At 38.2% G+C, this 24,297-nt stretch overlaps 1 protein-coding gene across 5 annotated transcripts; it reads left to right on the top strand.

Annotated features, from left to right (window-relative positions):
* The first annotated feature begins 639 nt into the window (after positions 1–639).
* Positions 640–22,560, top strand: LOC121248541. Of its 5 annotated transcripts, none has more exons than XR_005937475.1 (4): positions 640–1,300; positions 9,126–9,298; positions 11,763–11,990; positions 22,206–22,560. XR_005937475.1 is itself a non-coding variant. In XM_041147024.1 (4 exons), the coding sequence occupies exons 1-3, from the start codon at positions 807–809 to the stop codon at positions 9,146–9,148; spliced, it is 432 nt and encodes a 143-aa protein (XP_041002958.1). In that variant the 5' UTR covers positions 646–806; the 3' UTR covers positions 9,149–9,298; positions 11,695–11,985. The 5 variants fall into 5 exon arrangements, 2 of the variants coding, with proteins under 2 accessions (XP_041002957.1, XP_041002958.1); XR_005937476.1 differs by having other exon boundaries at positions 641–1,300; positions 11,772–11,990; XR_005937474.1 differs by having other exon boundaries at positions 641–1,300; positions 11,695–11,990.
* Positions 22,561–24,297: the final 1,737 nt, after the last annotated feature.

Genomic DNA, 24,297 nt, shown 5'->3' with positions numbered 1-24,297 from the left:
TTTTTTCTACAATTCTTTTAATTTGTCTCTCTGTGGAATCGACACATCAAAGCTGTGTTATAACTACCGCATTATTATTTGGGCATAATGACTACCCATCTCAACAAATGGAATATTAAGTATCAATATTTAGATATATCCCATGTGAGAAAACAGTGCAGTGATTAAGATTAACACTACTAAAGATGTGATACCTTATTCTCGTGAGGATAGGTAGTCATGTATGAGATCTCACATTATTTATGAATCAGAAGTTTTTGCTCTTTATAATATTTCAATAGAGTTCCAATTATATCATTAACTAGTATTTTGACATATAGACAATGTGACTTACTCCTTTGACCTTTCATTGAGACATTACAAATGATATTAGAGCATATTCTAATAAAAAATGTGACTTGAGGTGTGGGGGGGGGGGGGGGGTGATGATGTATGGAATCCCATTGTTTTCACTGACGTAATTTGCAATTGTATTGTACGCCATGTGACTCTTTTGTTCGATACGAAAGTATCTGGACAAGGACATCCCAGACTAAAAAAAAAACAGGACATCCCAGACTACGCAGTCAAGGTGGATAACATTAACACGTACAATATGTAGGCAATTACAGCAAGCGGGAAGGGGAAAGATAGCCAACTAGCCAGAGGTCAAGAACACAGATAAGGGATGGGTGTAGTAGAGGCCACTAAGGGTTTAGCTGGAGATATTAGGATCGAGAAGCTTTGGGGCCAGAAAGGAGAGGCTGACCAAAGCATATCCGTACAGTCTGATATTCAGCTTAACTGAAACAGAACTTACAGCATTAATGGAGATTTGTTCCACCATAAATGAAAAATGGAGGTTCTGCATATTTGCATGCTTCGTAGGCTCCATCATCCTGCTTTACTGTCTGAATCATGACCAAGACAGCGTAAACCTTTTGGTCTCGGGGAACACTGACATATCCACGACATCATCCAATGACTCGGAGCAGCATTCAGCAGCTGACATGGCTTTCGCTGCTTCCGGAAACATTGCCATAACCATGACATCGTCCAACCACTCGAATCAACATTCAGCAGCTGACATGCAGTTCTTGCAACCATCGAACACAACAGGAAATGGAACAAACGTAAACGAGAAGGAAGATAGCTGCAATATCTTTGATGGTAAATGGACTTATGACCCAACGACAAGTCCTCTGTATCATGGATCACATTGTCCATTTCTTAGTGACCAAGTTTGTTGCCAAAGGAATGGCAGACCAGATTTTGAATACGAAAATTGGAGCTGACAAGCAAAGAGGTGTCAGATTCCTAGGTAAAAAGTTAAAAGCTTGCCAACACACACATACATATATGCAAATATAATATATTTGCATATATTATATTTGCAAATATTTGCATATATTGGTTGATTCTGGATCATCTTTCGACAAGTAGGTCAGGAACTCGGAGGTGTAAGTGCCGTTTCGAAGCCAGGGAGGCGAGTGTAGGGCAATTATAGGTTCAAACCCGAGGGCCGAGAGTGGTAAGTTCGCAGACCCCTGAGATGCGACGGTCGGTGTTGTCCTAGGACAAAATGAGTTAGATGAATAGATCCAATTCAACAATTAGTTCCAGGTCGGCTATGTCGCCTGACATAGTAAATAAGGAAGACTGTGCTTTTGAAGCAACATAGTCGCCTGTGCTGGGATCATGGAAGATCCAAAACTTGATGTTAGCACGATCTATCGAACTAATTGGTTTGAGAGATCCTTACACACACAATTTTGCGTGCGTACTGTTGAACAAACTTATGCTATTTCCAAAACTCAAGAAAAGTGTTATCTCTTCCCAAAAGAACAGATGACAAAATTCTTGCAGCAAGGTTTTAGATATATTCATATTGGATTTGTCCAAATTGCTGCCAAACCTTTAACAAGGAGAGATATCAATGCATCTGTATTATTCTGTTTAAGGGATGCCAGATTCAATAATTTTGAAACAAGTATTCTCGGAATGATCCAATCCTCTTTAACGGATGGACCAGTCCATTTTAATTGTTATCCAGATTTAACTCTTGCCATTGATGATGAACATATTTCAAAATGTTCAACTTTAAACATTTTAACTTCTGGATATGATATGCTTAAGGGTAGCAAACCCCTTACTTTGATTTACAGGATTTATTATCGTCTGTTAAAAACGAGTTTAAATCCAAAAGCAATTGCAAAACCCATCCAGGGAAAAACTCTTCTGATCCAGAGTTCAACCCTAGATGTGGATGTTTCAACTCTAAAAATGATTTTTTGGAAAGACATAATTCTTCCCAAAGAATGGATTTTGGAAGAAGAGGCTCCTCCAATCCCTCGAAACCCTATTGACAGTTACCCAAGTAACATTCAACAGTATTTGGATGGAACCATTAAAATTAGTTTTGATCAGACTAGATCTCCAGGGCTAAGAAGAAATTCTTTTGCTGGATCTAGTTCTTCTTTTGCAGGGTCAGAAATTTCAGTAAGAAGAGATCAAAATCTCAAACAATTTATAGAAGATTCTGTTAAAACAGCCCAACTTGTTAATCCTGTTTTAAAACTGAAAGGACTCTCTACGTCCTCTCAAGTTACTTCTACTTTTTACTCTGCACAAGATGCTGGATCCTCTAAAGATCAGCCTATTCATAATGAAGCTGATAAAGAAGATAACTCATCTTTATCACCTACAACTTCAGATATGGTAGCTCCTGTTGCACCACAAATTCATCACAGTTTAACTGTATTGAATAAACCATTTGCGTTTGATCTTATTTATCTTTTTGAAGAATACAAACTTTTAAAAACCAGTGCTAGGCGAAAAACCTATCATCCAAAGTATTATGAAAAAGAAAAACAACGTGTTAAACGGAAATGGAAAGAAGAAATGAATAAGCAGCAAAAACATATTCTTTTCTTTGATTTTGTTGAAAATATTTATGTTTCTAACCATACTTTGAATGTTGTTAAAACTGATTTTGTCAAGGAAGAAGGCAAAATGGTAGTCCAGTCTAGCCATCCGCCTTTGGAGGCTGTTCTCATCACCCACAAAGGGGTTGAGATATCTGCTTCACCTTTCAAAATCTCGGAAATTGTTTCCAAAGATCCTGAGAAGGACAAGATTCTCAAAGAAACAAAAAAGGTTATTTCTCAAAATAACTTTGTGAATCTTGCTCTTTATACGATCGGACAACAATTAGATCGAATTGAAGAAAAGGTTGAAAAACCTGATCCTATTCCTTTGGTTTTGACTACAGATCAACCAAAGAAAATAATCGAAAAACCTTTGATTATCTTACCTAAAAGTCGAGCCAAAATTGATTTTAAAAATCCAGAAGCAAAGACTTTAGATAAGATTGATCAAATGCTTAATGATCTGAAAAGAGAACAGTCTTCTACTAGTGCTTTGTCTAACAAAGAAATAGAAGAAGAAGTTCTTATTGAAAATACAGATGAGTCTTCTAACGATCACTTTTCTGAAGAAAATGATCTTGATTTACTTGAAAACAATTTTCAAGATGTTGTTTTAAAACCTGAAATTGCCAGATTCTCTTCAAAAGGACCCAAACCAATGAGTCTGACGAAGAACTGGTATTCCAGGCCTACTCCTCCTGATTTACAGCTTGAAGAAAAAGTTTTTCAAAGCCAATCTTCTTACTCTGCTGACAAGGTTTACGAGTGGAATATTGATGGTTTCTCTGAACAAGAGATCATGAATACCATGAGTAAAATGTCATTTGTAGCAAATGCTTATGTGAACAACAATATCAGACAACCTGATATTGTTAAGATTTTAACACAGGAATTTTTCGGTGTTTTAAGAAACTGGTGGGATAAACACCTAACCAGAGATGCCAAGGAAACCATTCAGAACGCTGTCAAGTGTAATGATGAAGGGTTACCTATTTTTGATGAATCCATTAGATCAGCCCAATCCGATGGAGTTAATACTTTGATTTACACAATTTTAAAGCATTTTATTGGCACACCATCTGATATAACTAGCCGCATCAGTGACCAGTTAAATAATCTTAGATGTCATCAGATGTCTGATTATAGATGGTACCAAGATGTTTTTATTTCTAAAATAATGCTTCGGGATGATAGCCAGAAGCCTTACTGGAAGGAGAAATTTATTGATGGTTTACCTCGCTTGTTTGCTTACAAAGTGAAGGATGAACTTACTATTGCTGGATCTCTTAATTACGACGCATACATCTATGGTGATATTTGTGCAGTAATCAAGAAACTTGGTATTAGTATGTGTAATGATCAAAGAATGCTTCGAGAGCAGATGAGAAATAGCAAGAAAGCCAAATACGAAATGGGAACATTTTGTGAACAGTTTGGACTTCCTGCTATAGCTGCCTCAAAAAGGAAGCACAAGTTTTCTAAACCTCATGGCGGTATCAGAAGAAAATCCCGTGATGAATTTTATAATAAAACTTACAAAAAACTATTTTCTAAGCCATTTTCTAAGAAAAAGAAATCTAAGGATTTTTCTCAAGGAAAATTTTTTATTTGTGGCAATCCAGGACATTTCGCTGATAAATGCCCTCAGAAAGCCAAAAAAGATAAAAAATTAAAAAAGAAGTTTAATCAGTTGAATATTGATAACAATGATAAAGAAGAACTATTTCGACTCCTAGAAATAGCTTCGTCTTCATCATCTGATATCCTGGAGTTCAGCTCTAGTGATTCAGAATATCACTTGGAAACTGAATCTCCAGATTCTACTAGTCCTAAGCTAGGTTGCAATTGTAATGATACTTGTTGCCAGACAAAGGGTAAGACAATCCATATCTTGTCCAAATCTGAAGAACAAAAAAACCTATTGCTAACCTTGATTTCTCAAATAACAAATCCTGAGCTTAAAGAAGAGTATCTTCTTAAGTTAAGAAAGGTTATGACTCGCCAAGAACCAGAAACCCCTAAGCAAATGATTAGTTTTCAAGAAACCTTGGAGAGATTTCAAAAGAAAAAATCCAAGGAAATTTCTACAAACGATTTACAACACGAAATAAATTTTGTTAAAAGAGAAATCGTTGAACTCAGATCTGATGTTAACAACCTTAAGTCTGAAAATGAGATTTTAAAATAAGAATTTTTAGTGTTTAAAATCGATAAACAACTTAATCAGGATATTCCTTCTGACAATGAGCAAACAAATGATTCTGGTTCAAGCCAACAAGAATTAGCTACTGATAACCAGATTTGTTTGATCCATCATACCATTCCTCCAAAATGGTTTTCAAGGGTTACAATTGTGGTCGCCCATAATTTTCAATTTTCCGTTGTTGCTATGATTGATTCCGGATCAGACCTAAATTGCATTCGGGAAGGACTCATTCCTAGTAAATATTTTGAAAAATCTTCTGAGAGATTATTTTCTGCAAATGGATCTCAGATGAAAATTATATATGAACTTAACAACGCTCATGTTTGTCAAAATAATGTTTGTTTTAAAATCCCTTCTATTTTGGTCAAAAATATGTCTGACAAAGTGATTTTAGGCATCCCATTTATTTCTGCTTTATATCCTTTTTTGACTGGAAAAGATGGTATTACTACCGACCCTTTTGTTCAAAAGGTCAAATTCAAATTTGCATCTCGTCAAGAGATTGATCAAGATAAAAGTTTGAAATCTTTACTTTTTGCAAAACAAAAGCATCTAAATTTCCTCCAACAGGAAATAAGATACAAAAAGATTTCTGAACAATTATCTTCGCTAATTTTACTTTCAAAACTTGATGATTTTAACAAGCGTCTTGTTTTTTATGTTTGTTCTGATTTACCAAATGCTTTTTGGCATAGGAAGAAACACATCGTTTCTCTTCCCTATATCAATAATTTTAATGAAAACACAATCCCCACTAAAGCCAGACCAATTCAGATGAATAGTCAGACTTTAGAATTCTGCAAAAAGGCAGATCTTTTGAAGAAAGACATAATTAGAGAAAGCAATTAGAGAAAGCAAGTCCCCTTGGTTTTGTCCAGCTTTTTATGTCCGGAAAAATGCCGAACTAGAAAGAGGCACCCCTCGTCTAGTCATTAATTACAAAAATGACTTAATTCATAGGTACCCTATTCCCAACAAAAATGACTTAATTCATAGGTTAAGTGATGTTGTAGTCTTTTCCAAATTTGACCTCAAATCTGGGTTTTGGCAAATCCAGATAGCCGAGTCAGACCGGTACAAGACAACCTTTGTAACCCCCTTCGGTCATTTTGAATGGAATGTGATGCCATTCGGTCTCAAAAATGCCCCTAGTGAGTTCCAACATATCATGAACGACGTCTTCAACTCGTTCTCTGCTTTTACCATCGTCTATATAAATGATGTCCTTGTTTTTTCTAAATCTATTGATGAACACTGGAAACATTTGAATTCGTTTCTAGACATCATTAGACTCAATGGTCTTGTCGTTTCTGCGAAGAAGATCAAACTATTCCAAACCAAGATTAGATTCCTTGGTTATGATATTTCTAAAGGGAAAATTAGGCCTATCCAAAGAGCCATTGATTTTGCCGACAAATTCCCTGATGTCATTCTTGACAAAAATCAATTACAGAGATTCTTAGGATCACTTAATTATGTTACTGATTTCTACAAGGATATGAAGAAACAATGTCGTCCCTTGTTCAAACGACTTCTTTCTAACCCTCCTCCTTGGACATAAATCCATACTAAAATAGTGAGGAAAATCAAAGCACATGTCAAGACTCTTCCATGCCTTGGTATCCCCACTTCTGATTCATTTAAAATCGTTGAAACAGATGCCTCAAACATTGGTTATGGTGGCATTCTGAAACAATCTGTTTCACCAGGTTCTTCTGAACAAATTGTTCGTTTCCATTCTGGAACCTGGAATCCTGCATAAGAAAAATATAGTACTATTAAACAAGAGATTTTATCTATAGTACTATGTATTTCTAAATTTCAATCAGATCTGTTAAACAAGAAGTTTTTACTTCGTATTGATTGCATGAGTGCTAAATTTGTTTTAGAACAAGATGTTCAAAACATTGCATCAAAACATATTTTTGCACGATGGCAAGGTATTTTAAGTGTTTTTGATTTTGATATTGAATACATCAAAGACACTGATAATTCTATCCCTGATTTTCTTACAAGGGAGTTCTTGCAGACACCCAATCATGAGCGTAAGCAAGAAGTAAGGAAAAGAGAAACAGAGAGCGAACCCCCCACCTCCAATACCCTGTATAAAACTCATCAAGAATGAGTCTGGATCCTCCATTGTACCCAGTGTCTCCGCAACAGCACTGGATATTGCCAATAGGTTCACACCTTTTGGTAAAATTGTGCAACCGGCGACCTTTGCGTCTACAGTTTCTACACCTTTTGATTCATATGCGAAAACAATTGCATCAAAAGGTCCTACTTTGATTACTCAGTTTTTCCTCCCAAAAGGAAAATCTGAATATTTGAAGAAGCCATTTATTACTCATCTGTTTCATATAGAACCTAACCGTTCTAATTTAACAGATCTGTTCAAAATAGCCTCTTCCTATTTTCCACTAATTTCCACTAGATACCTGAAGATTCCTCCAAAAATCTCCAGTACTATTCCAGTATTCTGATTCTCACCAACTCTCTTGTCATAAAACCCATTTATGATAAGAATGATTCCACCAAATTAATCTATCACAGTGCTTATATCCTTTGAGTCATGACAGAGGCCGAATGGGGAACAAACTTATGGACTCCCAAAAGACTCTCAGACTCTGCACTGAGTTATAATTATTTTGATTACATAACTGCCTGGAAACGTTTCATGTTCTTTCAGGTACCAGATATGAGCCATTCATGGTTCATCAATTTTGATACAAGATTCAAAGGAACTTTCCCTTACTGGTTTCTCCAATGGTGGGACCAATTTGGATTAATTCCGCAGAATCTTCCTAAGCAGCTCGCCAGAGCTTTTACATTTTATCAACAAGTTGCTGGTACAAAATTGAACCGGCATTCACAGATGTTTCCTTATGAGCTCCATCTTTGCAAGAACTACAAACTACCGTGGATCTTTAAATGGACTTATGAGAAAAATGCTGATATAATTGACCGAGCTGATTTCACAAAATGGTGGGATAGGTTTGGATATACTGAAAAAGTGATCAACCAGATGATTAAAGATTTCCCTCAAGTCGCTCCTGATTTGCAAGATAAGAAGGAATTCCCAGCAATCAAATCTGGTTCACTAGTCCCCGAATACCCCCTGATAATTCGGGCCCCTAATTCACCAACTGCTTCATCAAGAGGAACAGCCACCAGCTCATTCTCAAAGAAATCTTCTAAGTCTGCTAAAGATAATATCCTCAACAGATTTGGCAAAAAAGATTTAATAAAATTGTTGGAGCAACAACTGTCTAAGTCTACGAGTGATAATTCTGAAAATGATGAGAATTCAGAAGCATCCTCAGAAGCTTCGTACAGTAATATCTTTGGTCATGATTCAAAAGTCATTCCAAAGCTGGAAGATGACTGACTACTACTTGAGTTCAAAGAAGACCGACCATAGTCCTCTTTGAGATAATTGTCACTTTGTGCCTAAAGTAGTCGCCCACAGAGACAGCTGGAAGACGCAGAGACGACCTAATACTATTTTGTCATCTTGCGCCCAAAGCAGCCGCCCACGAGGATAGCTGGAGAGACACAATGATGATACCCTAAGCCCCGTGCCTAAACAGTTCTCACTGTTCACTCACGGATTGATTTACTGTTTTACTTTAATTATTGTAAACAGGAACTCCTTATGCTATAAAAGGAGATCCTTATTCTGAGCTAAGGTAGAACTCAAACTAGAACTCACTCGAGAGAAAACTTCTGATCCTCTCTACCCTGTTCTTGAGTTTCCTTATTTACCCTAATTTCTGTAAGTGCAAATCTGCACTACCTTGCACCTGTAATTACTTTAAGCTTGTTAATTTTAATAAAACTTATATGTTTTTACAATTAATTTTGCATATTCATACATGCATTTGGCTGGTTTAACCGCCTGTTTATTTTGTGCTTGCATAATTTAATTATTGTGCAATATATCTTGTTTCTTCCATTATATATATATATATATATATATATTACGTCCATTTTTGACAGGCTGGATTTCCCAGGCTTAATGGTACAGATATGTTAGAGAGACTTAAAAGGGAAGAGATTGATTATAGTTGGCGATTCCATCAACAGAAATCAATATGAGTCTCTTGTTTGCCTTCTTTACTCTGCTATTCCTTCCTCGCAAGCCGATGTTTATATGAAGGGACGCTCCATGTTTTTTAGAGCGAAGGTGTGATACCTCATATTTATGTATATTTTGACTAAATAATTATTGCATTTGTTAACATTATGGTCTTTCTTATTTTAAATTTTAGATGATTTACGTGGTATTATTTTAAGATTTTTAATTATTAATTCAATGTGTTTTCTTGTTATTAATTATTGTTCATTATTTAAATTGCTCTTTATTTTAAATTAGTTTATTGTTGGATTTAATTATTTTATTTTTATTTAGTCACTATGTTTAAATTATTTTATCTAACTCGTTGTTTTGAAATTATTTTCGTTGGATCAATTTTGTGACCCAAGTTGTGAGTGAGGATTCGACCTCTTTTCTTTCCATCATTTTTTTTCCTTTTTCTTTTTTCCTCTTTTTCGTTTCCTTCTTTTCTTTCTTTTTCTCATTTTTCCCCTGCTTCTTCCTCCCGCGCGCGACACCCCTCCCCTCTCCCCTGTTCATTTTCTTCTACCTCCCCCAGTGCCGCTATGCGCCATCCGTGAGCAACACCGCCCCTCCCAACCTTTTCCCCACCTGCTGGCGACCTTCCCCCTCCGTTTTCAGCTCCTCCCTTGCCGTCATTAGCCTCCACGCGTAGCTCCAAGTCGCGGCACCCTTGAGCTCGTGTGCCACCATCGTACCACCATTCACCACCAGCTTTTCACCACAATACCGTCAACCGTTCAGCTACCTAACCCACCCATCCTCAGCTCTGATTCGCCACCCTTGAAGCCCCTCCATCTCCATTTCTGATTTGAGTGTTTTGGCCTCCAACTGCCACCCACGCTGCCACCCACGGCTAACCACCACCACCATTAGCTTCATCAACACCCCTAAGCCCTTCCCTAGCCATCCCAAGTCTTCGTTTGTTCTTGCTCAAATGTTGAGTTTTTGAGACACACGACCCTTGTCCATTTTGCACTATTATGTTGTTATGCCGCCACCACTTGCACCTCCTTGATCCTTCAAAAATTATATTTTAGCATTGTAAGTATTTTTCCATAGAATTTCTTGAGATTTAAATATATTTTTGGCACTAACAAATCTTCTGCAGTCTGGTTGGTTGTGCCGGGCATTAAGTCCTAGGAGTATGGGGGTCTTGGATGTGAAGATGGATTGTTTATTTAATTGAATTATGCTTGCGTGCATTTATGTTGTGTTTGGCATCATGGCATTAACTGCATCATTTCATGCATGTTCATGTGTTATGAATGAAAACTAGGTTTTCATGTGAGAGATGATTTTGGGTATGTTTGAAATGAATGGATTGAATGGTTTGAGAGAGAGGATAAAGAAACTGTGGGGATGGTGGTATTCAGGGACGGTGGTAGAGTCTTGCTTGTGATTCCCTCCTACGGTGCACGTGGTAGGGATGGTGGTAGAGTCCCGCCTATGATTCCCACCTACGGTGCATGCGGTAGGGATGGTAAAGACTAGGCCCACCTTGGTTCCCATCAGTGGTAGAGTCCCGCTTGTAATTCCCACCTATATAGTGCTCTGATAGGTATCCCTTATGTGGAAACGAACTGTAGAGATGGTGGTAGAGTTCCACCTGTGATTCCCGCCTTTGGTGCATGCAGCAGGGATGGTGGCAGTTCCACTTGTGATTCCCGCCTACGGTGCATGCGGTAGGGATGGTGGTAAGCAGGAATGGTGGTAGAGTCCCGCCTGTGATTCCCGATTACAGTATCCGATAAATGATTATGTTTGGGCTATTTTCCGGGAAAATGGCGGTTTATGATTTAATCGTTACGAGAACCATTTTCTAAGAAAATGGTTGGTTTATGTTTGGGTAATTTTCTAGGAAAATTGTGGATATTATTCATGGCATGTTTTGAGTCAAATGGGAATTTTGGCGTGTGTTGGAAAATAATCATTTTCAGGGAAAATGAAGGTTTTGAGTCTCATTCGTGTTTCATCATGTGTACGAATATTTGTTGGTTGCATTAATGCATTTATATCTCTTGGGTTGCTTGGTTGATTACATGTTAAGACTCATAATCTCACGGTATTCGATACCATTCGGTACTGTTTTATGGTACCGTAGATTTGATGCAGATGATGTTGATGTAGACCCTGAGGATTCGGCTTCACCGGATAAGTGATTTGGAATCACTTGCTTGTGTATTGGAATTTGTCTCTCACTTTTTGGCTATGTATTTGGTTTGTGTTGTAGTTATATTGGATAATTGTATAACTTTTAAAGGCATTTTATTTTGGAAATTTATATTTAAATTTCTGGTACTTAGTTGCCTAACTTTTAATTAACTGCTATGACTTTTGTTGTGCACTTTTTGTATGTTGCACACACTTAAGCACTTATCGTTGGGATGCGTGACCCGTGTTGTCATCATTCCGACGTCACGATTCTCGATTTTCCGTACATGGGAGTCGGGGCATCACAAAAGGTAAGAGAGAACAATACTTTCTTATGCATTTCAGCTGCACCACTGCTGATTTTATTTCTTCATTGAAGTGGCTATAGGCCTCACTATAATTGTCAATGACCTTAACAACAACAATACAATTGTTCTGTGGAGTTCTATTGGAGCCCTTTTCTAGTGCAATTGAAACCAAAGCAAGAAATTGGTGGCCGAATTCTAAGGATAGACAAACTTTCTGACTGGGAAAGGAGCTGTCGTGGTGCTAATATTATGCTATTTAACAGTGGTCATTGGTGACTTCACCGTGGGAGTTTGGAAATGTAAGTTCTCTAGGTAATGTTTGGTGTCATTTTCCAAGATACGTACATAAATTATGAAATCACAATTGTTCCAAAAGCTTAAGTTAATAGGATGAAGTAGATTTTATTATTTATTTTACATCTTAACATTCCCTCACATGTGAGCCAGACTCTCTTTCATTAAGTTGGTCCAATACATGAAATATTTAATTAAATATTACCAATTTTCCTCTCTAGGTCTTCCTACGTAGAGGCGATTTACTGCCAGTTGTGCAGTTTTGATCCATTGTTGTATTGCTCTTGCATGGTCAAGATTTATGGAGGAAAATCTGGCTAAGTTGTATACTCGACTCTCGTTGACGAAACGGGAGACAGACGAGGTGGTAGTGGATCCGGAGAAGTTAGACGATACGATTACAAGTGGGGGAAAGTGCTTGATACTGAAGGTGTTAACAGCAAAGTATTACAACAAGGAAATCTTCAAATCTACCATGAGGAGAGTCGGGAGGCTTGAACAGAGGGTTCGATTTCACGACTTAAATTCTACCTTGTTCCTTGCTGATTTTGATGACTGAAAAGATGAAGAAAGGGTAGTTAGAGAGGGTCCCTGGTCTTTGACATGCAGATTTTTCTAGTAAAGGAGATTGATTGTTGTCAACCGGTCAAACAACTTCAATTTTCCTAAAAGCCTTATTTTGGGTTCGTCTTCACGATCTCCCCCTTATGGCAAGAAATGAATATGTGGGGCGTTCGGTAGGGAATAAAATTGGCAGTGTTGAGGAGGTTGATCTGGATGAGGGTGAAATTGCATGGGGGAGTATATGCGAATTCAGGTTTCTGTTAATATTCGTGAGCCGTTGTTAAGAGGGACAAAAATTCCATTGGTGCTGGTAAGTCTTGTTGGATCAGATTCTCCTTTGAAAAACTTCCAAATTTCTGTTGTGGGTGTGGTCGTCTGGGCCATGCTGATAAAGAATGTAGTGAATGGAAACAACTGTCTATGCAAGTTGGTGGTTCTGTTTTTCCATACGGTGCATGGCTAAGAGCTTATGGGTTTGGGGAACGTAGGGATGGCTTCAAGAAGAAGGATCCTATTCCAAGAAAACCAACAGCAAATTCTAAGGGGTTCTCACTGCCGGCGAGGGATAGCGGCGAAAGTCGAGGAGTAATGACTAGTGAAGCTGAGACAGGAAGGGAATGTGGCGTAAATTGAGGCAAGGAAAATCACAATGATTTTCTAACGGTTACGGAAAAGGAGATAGCAATTTCTGAGAACAAAGATACGCAGTTGGCAGGTTTTGCAGCGAAAATTTCTGAGCAAGAGGTTGATGTGAGAAGAGAAAGGTCTACAACATCTAATGATGAGAGCACTTGCTATGTGATAGGAAGTGATGAACGACTAATCAGCGAAAATGGGCTGGAGATAGGTGGGCCTAATAAAACGGATATATCCAAGGGGAAGTCTGAGGTGGTGAAACATTGTGAGGGGCTTTCGGGGGCCTGAGGGTCCCGAAACGGCAGAAAACACTAAGGACACAAAACGAAATCTCTTTGGTTGAAGAAAAAGGAAAGGCCATGGGGACAATGAAGTGCGTGAGGAGTCTAAGTATATTTTGGTGAAAAGGCGTTTTCTCTCATTGTCTACTGCTGAAAAGGATGAGATTTCAACAGTAGATGGAACAGTGGCGGCTGGGGTCCAGCGCCGCCTAGACCAATGAAGATCATGAGCTGGAATGCCTATGGGCTTGGGAACCCAAGGGGCATTCGTACCCTCTGCGACTTGATCAAGAGGGAAGGTCCCGATGTACTATTCTTGCAGGAAACTAGGCTCACGATTCGGGAGTTCGAAAACTGTAAGTTCAGATTTGGCTTTTTAAATTGTTTACCGATTGATTTTGTTGGAAGGAAAGGGGATTTAGCAATGCTTTGGGGAAGGGATATCGATTTATCTATTCTCAATTACTCTAATTCACATATTGATGCTGTGATAAACTATGATTCTGGAAGACATAGCTGCTGGTTTTTTACAGGAATATATGGCAACCCAGATTGTAATTTACAACACAGAACATGGGATTTGATTCGATCCCTAAGCCATAATAATGGGGATCCATGGTTGTTACTAGGGGATTTTAATGAGGTTTTACACTATCATGAGAAGAGGGGTGGGCGACCTCGTCCTGAGAGGCAAATTACAGCTTTTCGGGAGGTAGTGGATGTGTGTGGGTTGAGGGATTTGGGATTTAATGGGTATCCTTTTACATGGTGTAATCGAAGAGAAGGGGTTTAGTGTATAAGTGAGAGTCTAGATTGGGGTCTGGTAAATTCTGCTTGGTGGCATCATTTCCCTAATGCTACTGTTACTTATGGATTGGTGGCATATTCAGACCATGTCCCTATATGGGTTGATGTGGAAGGAGTTCGGGAGTGTTCCAAGAGGAGGTGAATGTTTAAGTTTGAGGCTATGTGGGTAGGTGAGCCAGCCTGTGAGGAAATTATCAAAAATACATGGGGAAGATGTACAAGTCAAACAAAAATGGATGAGGTGATGAAGCTTATTAAGTTGTGTGGTACTCAGTTGGTTGTATGGAATGGACACTCATTTGGCCATGTGCAAAAGAACCTTTCTCAAGCAAAATAGAACCTGTTAAGGCTTCATGAAAATGACCACTTGCGGAACAATAGAGAGGAATCTGAGCTAGCACGGGCAGAGGTATAGAAATGGCTTGAAAGGGATGAGGTTATGTGGAGACAACGATCAAAGGCTCTGTGGCTCAAAGAAGGCGACCAAAACTTCAAGTATTCTCACATGAAGGCTTCACAAAGGCGAAGGAAGAATAAGATAGGCAAACTCCAAGATGATAATGGGGTGTGGCATGAGTTAGCAGGAAGGGACATGCTTGTCATTGACTATTTCAAAAATCTGTTCACAACTTCAAATCCGAGGGGCTCATTGAATTTTCTGGAATCTCTTACTGATAGGGTGGATAACAATATGAATGAGGAGCTGAAGAGGTGAAGGTAGCTCTACAACAAATGAACCCCACCAAAGCCCCGGGCCCAGATGGTATGTCCCCAGTGTTTTTCCAAAAATATTGGAATATGGTGGGTGAGCCCGTGATTTCAGCTGTCTTGGATGCATTAAATACAGGTTCTTTTCCAGCCTCCTTAAATCATACATACATTACTCTTATCCCAAAAAAGAAGTCCCCTTCAAAAGTTTGTGATTATAGAACTATTAGTGTATGTAATGTGGTCTATAAATTGATTGCAAAGGTGCTATCAAACAGGTTGAAGTCTGTTATATCCTATGTTATTGGGGAGAGCCAAAGTGCATTTGTCCCTGGCCGTTTAATAACTGATAATGTTTTGATAGCTTATGAGCTAGTCCATTATCTAAAACAAAAAAAAGAGAGGGAAAAAGGGATTTATGTCGTTGAAGTTAGATATGAGTAAGGCCTATGATAAAGTGGAATGAAGTTTTATAAAATCAGTGATGGAGGTTATGCGGTTTAACCAGATTTTTATCAATATGATTCTGTTTTGTATCAGTTCAGTTTCTTTTTCTGTGTTGATAAATGGTGATCCAAAAAGGGCTATAGTTCCAAGTAGAGGATTGAGACAATGGGACCATTTGTCCCCTTATCTATTTCTTATCTGCACTAAAGGCTTGACTACGCTACTAAAAGAAGCTGGGCTGAGAGGGGAGATTTCAGGGCTAAAGATGTAACGCCCCGTTCCCGGAGGTCCGGAGAGTTAGCTCTTAATACCTAATATCAACTTAAATAACACAACTATAAAATCCAGAAAATTTCATAAATTATTAATCAATTTAATCAATCCAAATATCTAAGTTCCTCCATGGGGACAATAAAGAAATTCTCAATAACGTAAATTAGAAATTCTCAAAAAAATTTGAAAATATCCTTAACTCATCAAATCAAAATACCCGAAAAATAAATCAGTTTACTAACTACGACTTTCAAATAAGCACTTGTACCCTCAGGTACTTATTCCACTACGATCATTACACCTTGCTAAAATTTCCTACTCTTGTTCTCTAGTTGAACCATCAAAATTATCTGAAAAATATATGGAGATAAGGGGTGAGTTACCAATAACTTAGTAAGCAGAGGACATATACTAGTATGTAAACATGAGCATTTACAGAGTTCTGAATGTAGAACAAAATATTTTCTTTCAGAATATAAAATAAAATATTTTCTTTCAGAATGCAGAATCAGAATAATGTTTTCAAAATGCAGCGTCAGAACATGTTATCAAAATATCAGAACGAAAGTTCAAAAATATTCATAATCGAAATCCCTTTGGCATAGCATAAACTGAAACATCACATTTTATCTTATCATATCAGAACAAATAACATGTTTAACTCCCGTGGTAGGGTCGTGCAAACCCCGGTAGCTAACCGAGTAGAAATAGAATGTGAATCTTCCACTTATTCATTCTTGGAGCCCCGAGTGTGCACATAGGAAAACCACGCAGAAAACCACTTTGTTTCCAAAGTGGGTGTACCAGAAACAGAAAAGTTGGTACCAACCCAAACAGAGGCCACAGTTTTACACCCGTGGTGAGGTCAAAACGGAACAGAAATAGAATGTTATGTCAGAGGTTTTCAGAAATCACATCATATCATATCAGAGTATAGAAAATCTTCAGAATAGAACAAAATCATATCACAAAACATAATTTATGCACAAAATTTCATATTCGCTCTCTTTTTCAAAACTCAGAAACAGGATGTCAAAAATATTTTCTTTTTAAATAGAATCTCATGAGTAATGCAGAACAAATAACTGAGGTAGTTCAATTTTATTTTCATAACCAAATATGTATATTTTCTAAAAATCAACCTTAACTCATTTTATTTTAATCCGAAGTCTAGCATAGGAACCCCGCTTACTTGGACTTCTTAACAATTTCGGAATTTTTTGCAAAAATGTCAAACAATAATTAATCGTCACCTATAAAATAATCACGTAATTCTCGTAAATTTCCAATTAATCACATATTTTGATATTTAATCTTAAGCTTCTAAAATAACCTATTTTAATCATTCAATACCTAAAAATCCTCATAACCTTAAAATATCCTCATTCTCTAAATTTCTTTGATAATACTCAACATTTAAGGTAAGTACTAGTAAAAGTTTCGTTAAATAATAATAAAAAATAGCTTTAATCATAATTTAAATGTTTAAAATAAAATTACACAGTTACTAAAATAATTTGCTACCAATAGTACAATTTGAAAATCCTATTTATTTTCTGTAAAATTTCTTATACTTCCCGCATAAACCATGTAAAAACAGATTTAATATAAACAAAAATTTCAAATTGAAACCATCCAATAATAAGGGTAAAACTGTAATTTCATACCAAAATAATATGTAACATTATATTTACGTAACCACTTAGTATAAGACAAACGTGCTACGTAGTGCAACCGTTGGCAAGGCAGGGGCGTGAGATACTCAACGAGAAAGGGGGAGCTGCATGAGAGAGAGAGACGGCACAGTTGGGGGCGGCGGCAGAACACTAGTTAGAGAGAGAGACCAACTAATGGGAGAGAGAGACGGAGAGGAGAGTGGGTGAGTTCAGCGGAGGCCTACCGAGAGGAGAGCGAAGGATCTGGATGGAGTGTAGCGCCCGGCGAAGCTCCCTGTGTGGTGGCGATGTCAAGGAGGAGGTTGGAGGCATAGGGTGGCAGGTTGGTTGCACATGATGGGGAAAGCAACTTCCTCTGTTTTAGAGGTCAAAAACAAAGTATGCCGTTGGTGTTCTTCCTTCAATGGCTGGGCGACGGTGGTTGGATTTCCGTGGTGGTGAGGACGGCTAGAGTGTGGTGCGCTGTTTGCACGAAGGAGTTGTTGTCCACGACTTCGTGTGGCAGGGCAGCGACATCACAGAAAGAAAAAAAACAGTGTTGCGTTACGGGCTTGGCCAGTGGTTGGGGGTATTGCACGGCTGCGCTGAGGGGAAGGTCTCACAATGAGGAGATGAAGTGGCTACTGAGGGGAAGAGGTTGGGCAGTGAGTAGGCGATGGTGGCTAGATGTGGTGCAATGGTTGCCGCGGTTGCTGAACTCCACGTAAGAGCGGGACGTTCTCACGGTAATGGCTTGTTGCTGCGGTTGAGATAGTGAAAGAGGTGGTGGCACACGGTGAGGCTTTGGGCCCTGGTTGATGGTCGTTTACAGTGGAGGGATGGGTGTCGGACTAGGAGAGGTTGTGTGATTCTTGTGGCTGGTTTTCCCAAAGGTATGAGATAAAAGTGTAAATTTATATGGGTTCTGGTATTGCAGAATCATCTACGGCTGGGACACATCAGATTTTATGGAAACAACTATGGAAGATGAAGGTACCAAGTAAGATAAAAATCTTTGCTTTGCGTGCGTGTAAAGAGGGGCTTCCTACAACAGAGAACTTGTTAAGACGACATGTTTTAATTGAAAGGAAGTGTTGTTTCTATGGGTTTGAGGTAGAGGATACTTATCATGCTTTGATTAGCTGTATTTGTCTTCAGGGCATTTGGAAAGAACTGCTGCTAGAATTTGTGACAGATGATAGAATGAGTTTTCATGAGGTTGCATTGAAGTTTTGTGAGGGTGCATTAAAGGAGAAGTTGCCACTGTTTTTCTGCCTGACATGGTGTAACACCCCGTATTTTTTTAGTGTATTTTTTTTAATTGAATGTATTTTTTTAGTGTATTTTTTTTAATTGAATGATTATTTGTTATTAATTTAAAATTTGATTATCTTGTTTTAAATTTTCAGATTTTAGTGGGTTTATTTTTTTTATGATTTTTTTAATTTGTGAAAATTAAATTTGACATGTTTCCTTAATATTAATAATTGTTATGCATTTAAATTCTCTTAATTTAATTAGTTTGTAGGTTTTAAAAATTATTGTATTGTTGGATTTAATTATTTTATTTTACTTAGTCACTGTATTTAAATTTATTTTAGTTAAAACTATGGTGTTGAAATAATTTTTTTTGTTGGAATTTTGTGACCCAAGTTGTAAGTTTTGGACCTCATTTATTTTCCCTCTATTTTTCTTTTCCTTTTCTAGTTCTTTTCTTCTTTTTATTTTTGTTTTCTTTCTTTTCTTTTTCTCCCCCGGTTTCCCTTCCCGAGCGGACGTCTCTCTCTCTCTCTCTCTCTCTCTCTCTCTCGCCGTGCAACCGTTCCTCACCCAACCCGCCGCCGTCGCGCCGCCGTGCGCGACACTGCCCACCCCATCGTGCTCCCCACCGGCCGGCGACCTCACCCCTCCAATTTCAGCTCCCGTCGCGCCGCCGTTAGCCCCCACCCACCACACCAAGCCGCGGCACTCCTTGCGCCGCTGCGCCGCCGTCGCACCACCTCCGGCCACCATCTTCTCACCACATCATCATTGACATTCTAGCAACCTAATGCACCCATCCTTGGCTCCGATTTATCACCGTTGAAGCCCATCTATCTCCATCTTCGATTTGAGCTTTTTGGCATTAAAACCGCCGCCCACGGCCAACCACCACCACCACTAGCTTTACCGACATCCCTAAGCCCTACCCTATCAATCTCGGGTCTTCGTTTACACCCGTTCAAAAGTGAATTTTTGAGACCCACGGCCACAGTGCATTTGGCACTGTTTTGTTGCTGCGTTGCCGCTTCTAGCACCTCCATGATCTTTGAAAAATTATATTATAGCATTGTAAGTATTTTTCTCGAAGAACTTTTGAGATTTAAATGTATTTTTACGCTAATTTATATTTACTGTGAATTTGTTGTTTGTGCCGGACTGAGTTCGAGGAGTAAGGGGGTCGGTTGGATTGGATGATGGAGTTGTTTGTGTGATTGGTTTATGCTATGAAATTTGTTGGCTGTTTCGGATTTAAATATTGGTGTTTTGAGTTTGACGTTAGTCATGGTGGATATTGGTGATTTTTTAGGAAGTGATATATTTTGGGATTATGAGGGTTTTAAGTTTTGAGAAATTAAGATAGATTATTTTAGAAGCTTAGGCTTAAATATGGAAATCCGTGATTGATTGAAAACTTACGGAAATTGTGTTATTATTTTTTATAGGTGACGATTTATAGTCGACTCGACATTTTTGAAGAAAATTCTAAAAAGCTAAGAAGTCCAGGTAAGCGGGGTTCATATACTAGTTTTGCATAAAACAAATAAAATGAGGTTGACTTTGAGAATAAATGTGTTTATTTTTTTTGAAAAGAGATGATCTGAAAACAACATCAGATGTTTATTCTGCATATGCATAAATTCTACATAAGAGAAAGTGTTTTTCTGTCATGACTGGTGTAGACATGAGCTAGTTTTGTGCACTTTATTTCTGAACTATGTAAAAGAGCGAATAAGGAATTCTAAAAGTTTTGTTATGAACAAATGAGAATATTTTGTTTATGTTTATCTCGAACATGTGAAATGATCTGAAGCTTTTCAGTGTTTTGTTTTGATGTGATGTGTCATCTGAAAACGTTGGCATGAAGTTCTGATTCTGTATATGATTGTAATCGGATTTTCGATGAAATCCGTTTTGTTTTTGTTAAGGCCCAGCCATGGGTATAATGGTGGTTTATAACCCTACCACGGGGGTGAAACATGGTATACGGCCCAGCCACGGGTATAATGGTGGTTTATAACCCTACTACGGGGGTGAAACATGGAAAATGGCCCAGCCACGGGTATAATGGTGGTTTATAACCCTACCACGGGAGTTAAACATGATATTGTCCCGATGTGATATTAAACGATGATAAGATTATAATGTTTCAGTTTAGAAATGCCAACGGATTCTCTTTTTGGAATAAGTTTATTTTTCTGGAAATTTCGCTCTAATGCTTTTGTACAAAGTTTTGTTTCTGCTTATCAAATGTTATAAATGCTCATGTTTACATGCTAGTATATGCTCTCTGCTTACTGAGTTGTTGATAACTCACCCCCTTATCTCCATAATATTTCAGATGACATTGATGGTTCAGCTGAGGATCAGTATTAAAGTTTATGGCGAAGATTAACAGTGAATGGTTGTTGGGTATCTCGTGTGGTATTAGTGTTGATGTTGGGAGTTATTTATATTTCTTAAGTTTGCTTCAATGGATTTAGACGGTTTATGGAGACTTATGTTAATGTTTCATTATTTCTAGTTTGTTATTTGAGACATGAAGAAGAGTTGTTTTTATTTGAGTTGCTGGATTGAAAATTGGATAGATGAGTTTATATGGTTTATTTAATTGAAGTATTTACGTTTGATTTGAGGTTTAGGAAAATATATATTCTTGAATTTGGAAGTACTCTAGCCTTGTTAGAGTTGATTATCAGGGTATATGAGTTAACTCTCTGGACCCTCAGGGACGAGGCGTTACACATGGAGTTTTTGGTATAGACGAAACAAGATGGTACATGACCAATTGTTGTTGAATCCAAAGATAGTTGCAGAAAATGCTGTTGCTTTGATTCAAAATTTTAAAAGAGGTCAGATTAATATCAAAAGTTCAGTTGAAGAACCAATATCGATGGAAGCCACCTCCAGTAAGCGTGCTAAAGCTAAATGTCGAAGGTGCCATTTTCGAAGATCAAAACAAATCTAGTTTGGGTGCACTTTTGAGGGATGATCATGGCAATGTGTTGATGGCAGCTAGCAAGGCTGAGCATGAGGTGGAGGAAGCTGAAGCAATTGAGTTAACTGCTATATTTAGAGGCCTTTAGTTGTGTGTGAGTATGGGAATCTCAAAGCTTTTAGTGGAATCTGATTGCTTCTTGGTGGTGGACGCTTTAAAGCAAAATAACATGGAGGGATCACTACTTGGGTTATTATACAGAGAAATAAAAGTTCTTTCATCCTATTTTGTTGAGTGTGATTTTGTGTATGTGCACAGGGAGGGTAATATGGCAGCACGTAGGTTAGCAAGAAATGCAAAGAATGTGGAAAGCATTGTTACGTGGTGAGATTGTATTCTAGATTTTATTTCTCAAGCCATATATGGCTTGACAAAAGTCTGTAATGTTTTTTAATGAAGTTTTCTTATAAAAAAAAAAAATGAGATAGAGTGTAGAGTCAATGTTCGAACTAATTTGGACCTCTGTTCTGATATCATGTACTTGTCCTAAAAACCTAAACTAATGAGAAGAAGTAGATTTTATTATTTATTTTATATTTTAACATAAATTGGATCCAAATCAAATTTATATCTAATATGAAAGACCTACAGATGGGACTTGTTTCAGTATAAAGGAAAGGTGGTGGAGGAGATGGAGATCCAATCAGCATTTGGCAATGAAGACCTGGTCTCGCTGGATTGATCGCAACGTAGACATGACCACTACAAAGGTTTTTTCCCGAAGCTTCTCACCAGCACACCATGGGAAGGAATGGTGCCACAATCAAACCTAACCCATCAAGGATGAGTCCTATGTAGCAAAGTTCCCAATCCAATTGAAGAGGTCATTGAGAAAACAATTGCACGCATGAGGACACCAGTGAGGTATTTGAACATCACAAAACTAACTCAGTATCGAAAAGATGCGCATACGTCAGTTTACACAATAAGACAAGGGAAGCAAGTGTCTTACAGCAATGCTACGAAGACAACCAAAGTCCTACGCTGATTGCAGCCACTGGTGTTTACCCAGAGTGCCGGATACATGGAACATAGTATTGTATGCATCTTTGGTCATGGACCTTGTAACACCCGGGCCCAGCACAAAGCCACTTTCTAATTTTTTTTTCTTTTTTTTAAGAGACAAGTTGGAATATTGTAGACTTTGGTTCGTTGCACAAAAGCTAAGAGAAGAGCCCTTTTATTTTATTTTTATTTATTTATTCACTACTAGTCTTGGATCCAAATTTTTTAAAGTGGGTTCTAGCCGATCACCACAAGGTCCATGCCCCTTTTTATTAAACTGAGAAACCCAACAGCTGTTGTTTTTAGAAAATCCCCACCTTTTTCACGTCTCTTTCTGTTAGTCATATGCATGCACATCTCTTTCCTCTCTTTTCTCTAGGGTTTTATCATCACCCAAATAAATATACACATATATCTCATGCTTTCGGAAACTGCCGATTTACTGTTGTTGCAACCAACCACAAGAATCAGCAAGCCTCTCCCTGTTCAACACCAACCTCCATCTCCAAGTAAAATCGATGCCACAACCAGCCCACACGAAGCCGTAGCCAACCTGTACGTTTTAGACATCACAAGTCGTCTTTGCACCACCCTTGGAGTATGTCAACCGTGAGCCAAACTCTCTCCACCATAAATCACCAACACCGAAAGATAGCCCACTACAAAACTCCTACACGCCTTGGTCACGTAAACACACCCCAAGCCAGCAACACACATACCCGTCACCAATGACAGTTTTGCAACACTTCGAGTACTAGAGCCACCTCGTTGTTGTTGTCTATTTTCTCTGCCACTGCACCACCACCAAAGTGCCGAGAACAACCACCTGCTTAGTGAACCAAAACTCATCTGTTTTGGGTGTAAAAAACAGTGCAATTGGTTGCTCCTCCAAGCACAACATTTTGCACTACCAACCCTTTCGGACGTCTCCTCCGTGGCGCAAAGGGAACACATTGTCCAGCATCTCAGCCACCCTAGCCACCGCTTACTCCCGGTATGTTCACGTCACACCCCATGGCTTTCATTTTCGTATATTCTAGTTTTCTCTTCTCTGTGCACTCTCTCTTTGCGTCCACTCTTTCTCTCCCCGTGCTTTGCCACCACGCCTACCCGTGCTGTCGTCGATAGTCACCCAGGCTGTCGCCACAAGTAACTCTCTCGGTAAGGAGCTCTCTGTCTCCCTCACAGTGCTCTCATATCTCTCACTCGTCTCTTTTTCTCTTAGTACAACGCCGCCTCCCCAGTATCCTTCTCCGTTGCACTTCACGAAGCTCCTCCCTTCTCGGTGAGTATCTCGCGCCCCTGCCTCGCAACCTGTTGCACTACGTAACACATGAAAACACTTTTCTTATGACTATGTGTTACGTGTTTCAGAGGCTACATAAATTTAGTTTTACATATTATTTTGAAATGAAATTATAATACTACCCTTATTATTGGATGGTTTCAGTTTGAAATTATGTTTATATTAAATCTGTTTTTATGTGGTCTTTGTGGGAAGTATAAGAAATTGTACAGAAAATAAATAAGATTTTTAAATTGTACTATTGGTAGCAAATTACTTTTATAGTAAGTGTGTAATTTTATTTTGAACATTTTAAATAAGATTAAAGCTATTTTTTTTTATTTAACGAAATTTTTACTAGTACCTATCTTAAGTGTTGATTGATATCAAGGA

Source organism: Juglans microcarpa x Juglans regia, chromosome 2D (genome assembly GCF_004785595.1).
Source record: "Juglans microcarpa x Juglans regia isolate MS1-56 chromosome 2D, Jm3101_v1.0, whole genome shotgun sequence".
NCBI lineage: Eukaryota > Viridiplantae > Streptophyta > Magnoliopsida > Fagales > Juglandaceae > Juglans > Juglans microcarpa x Juglans regia.
Note: the sequence above shows the minus strand (reverse complement) of the source record. Positions and strands in the feature narration are given on the sequence as shown.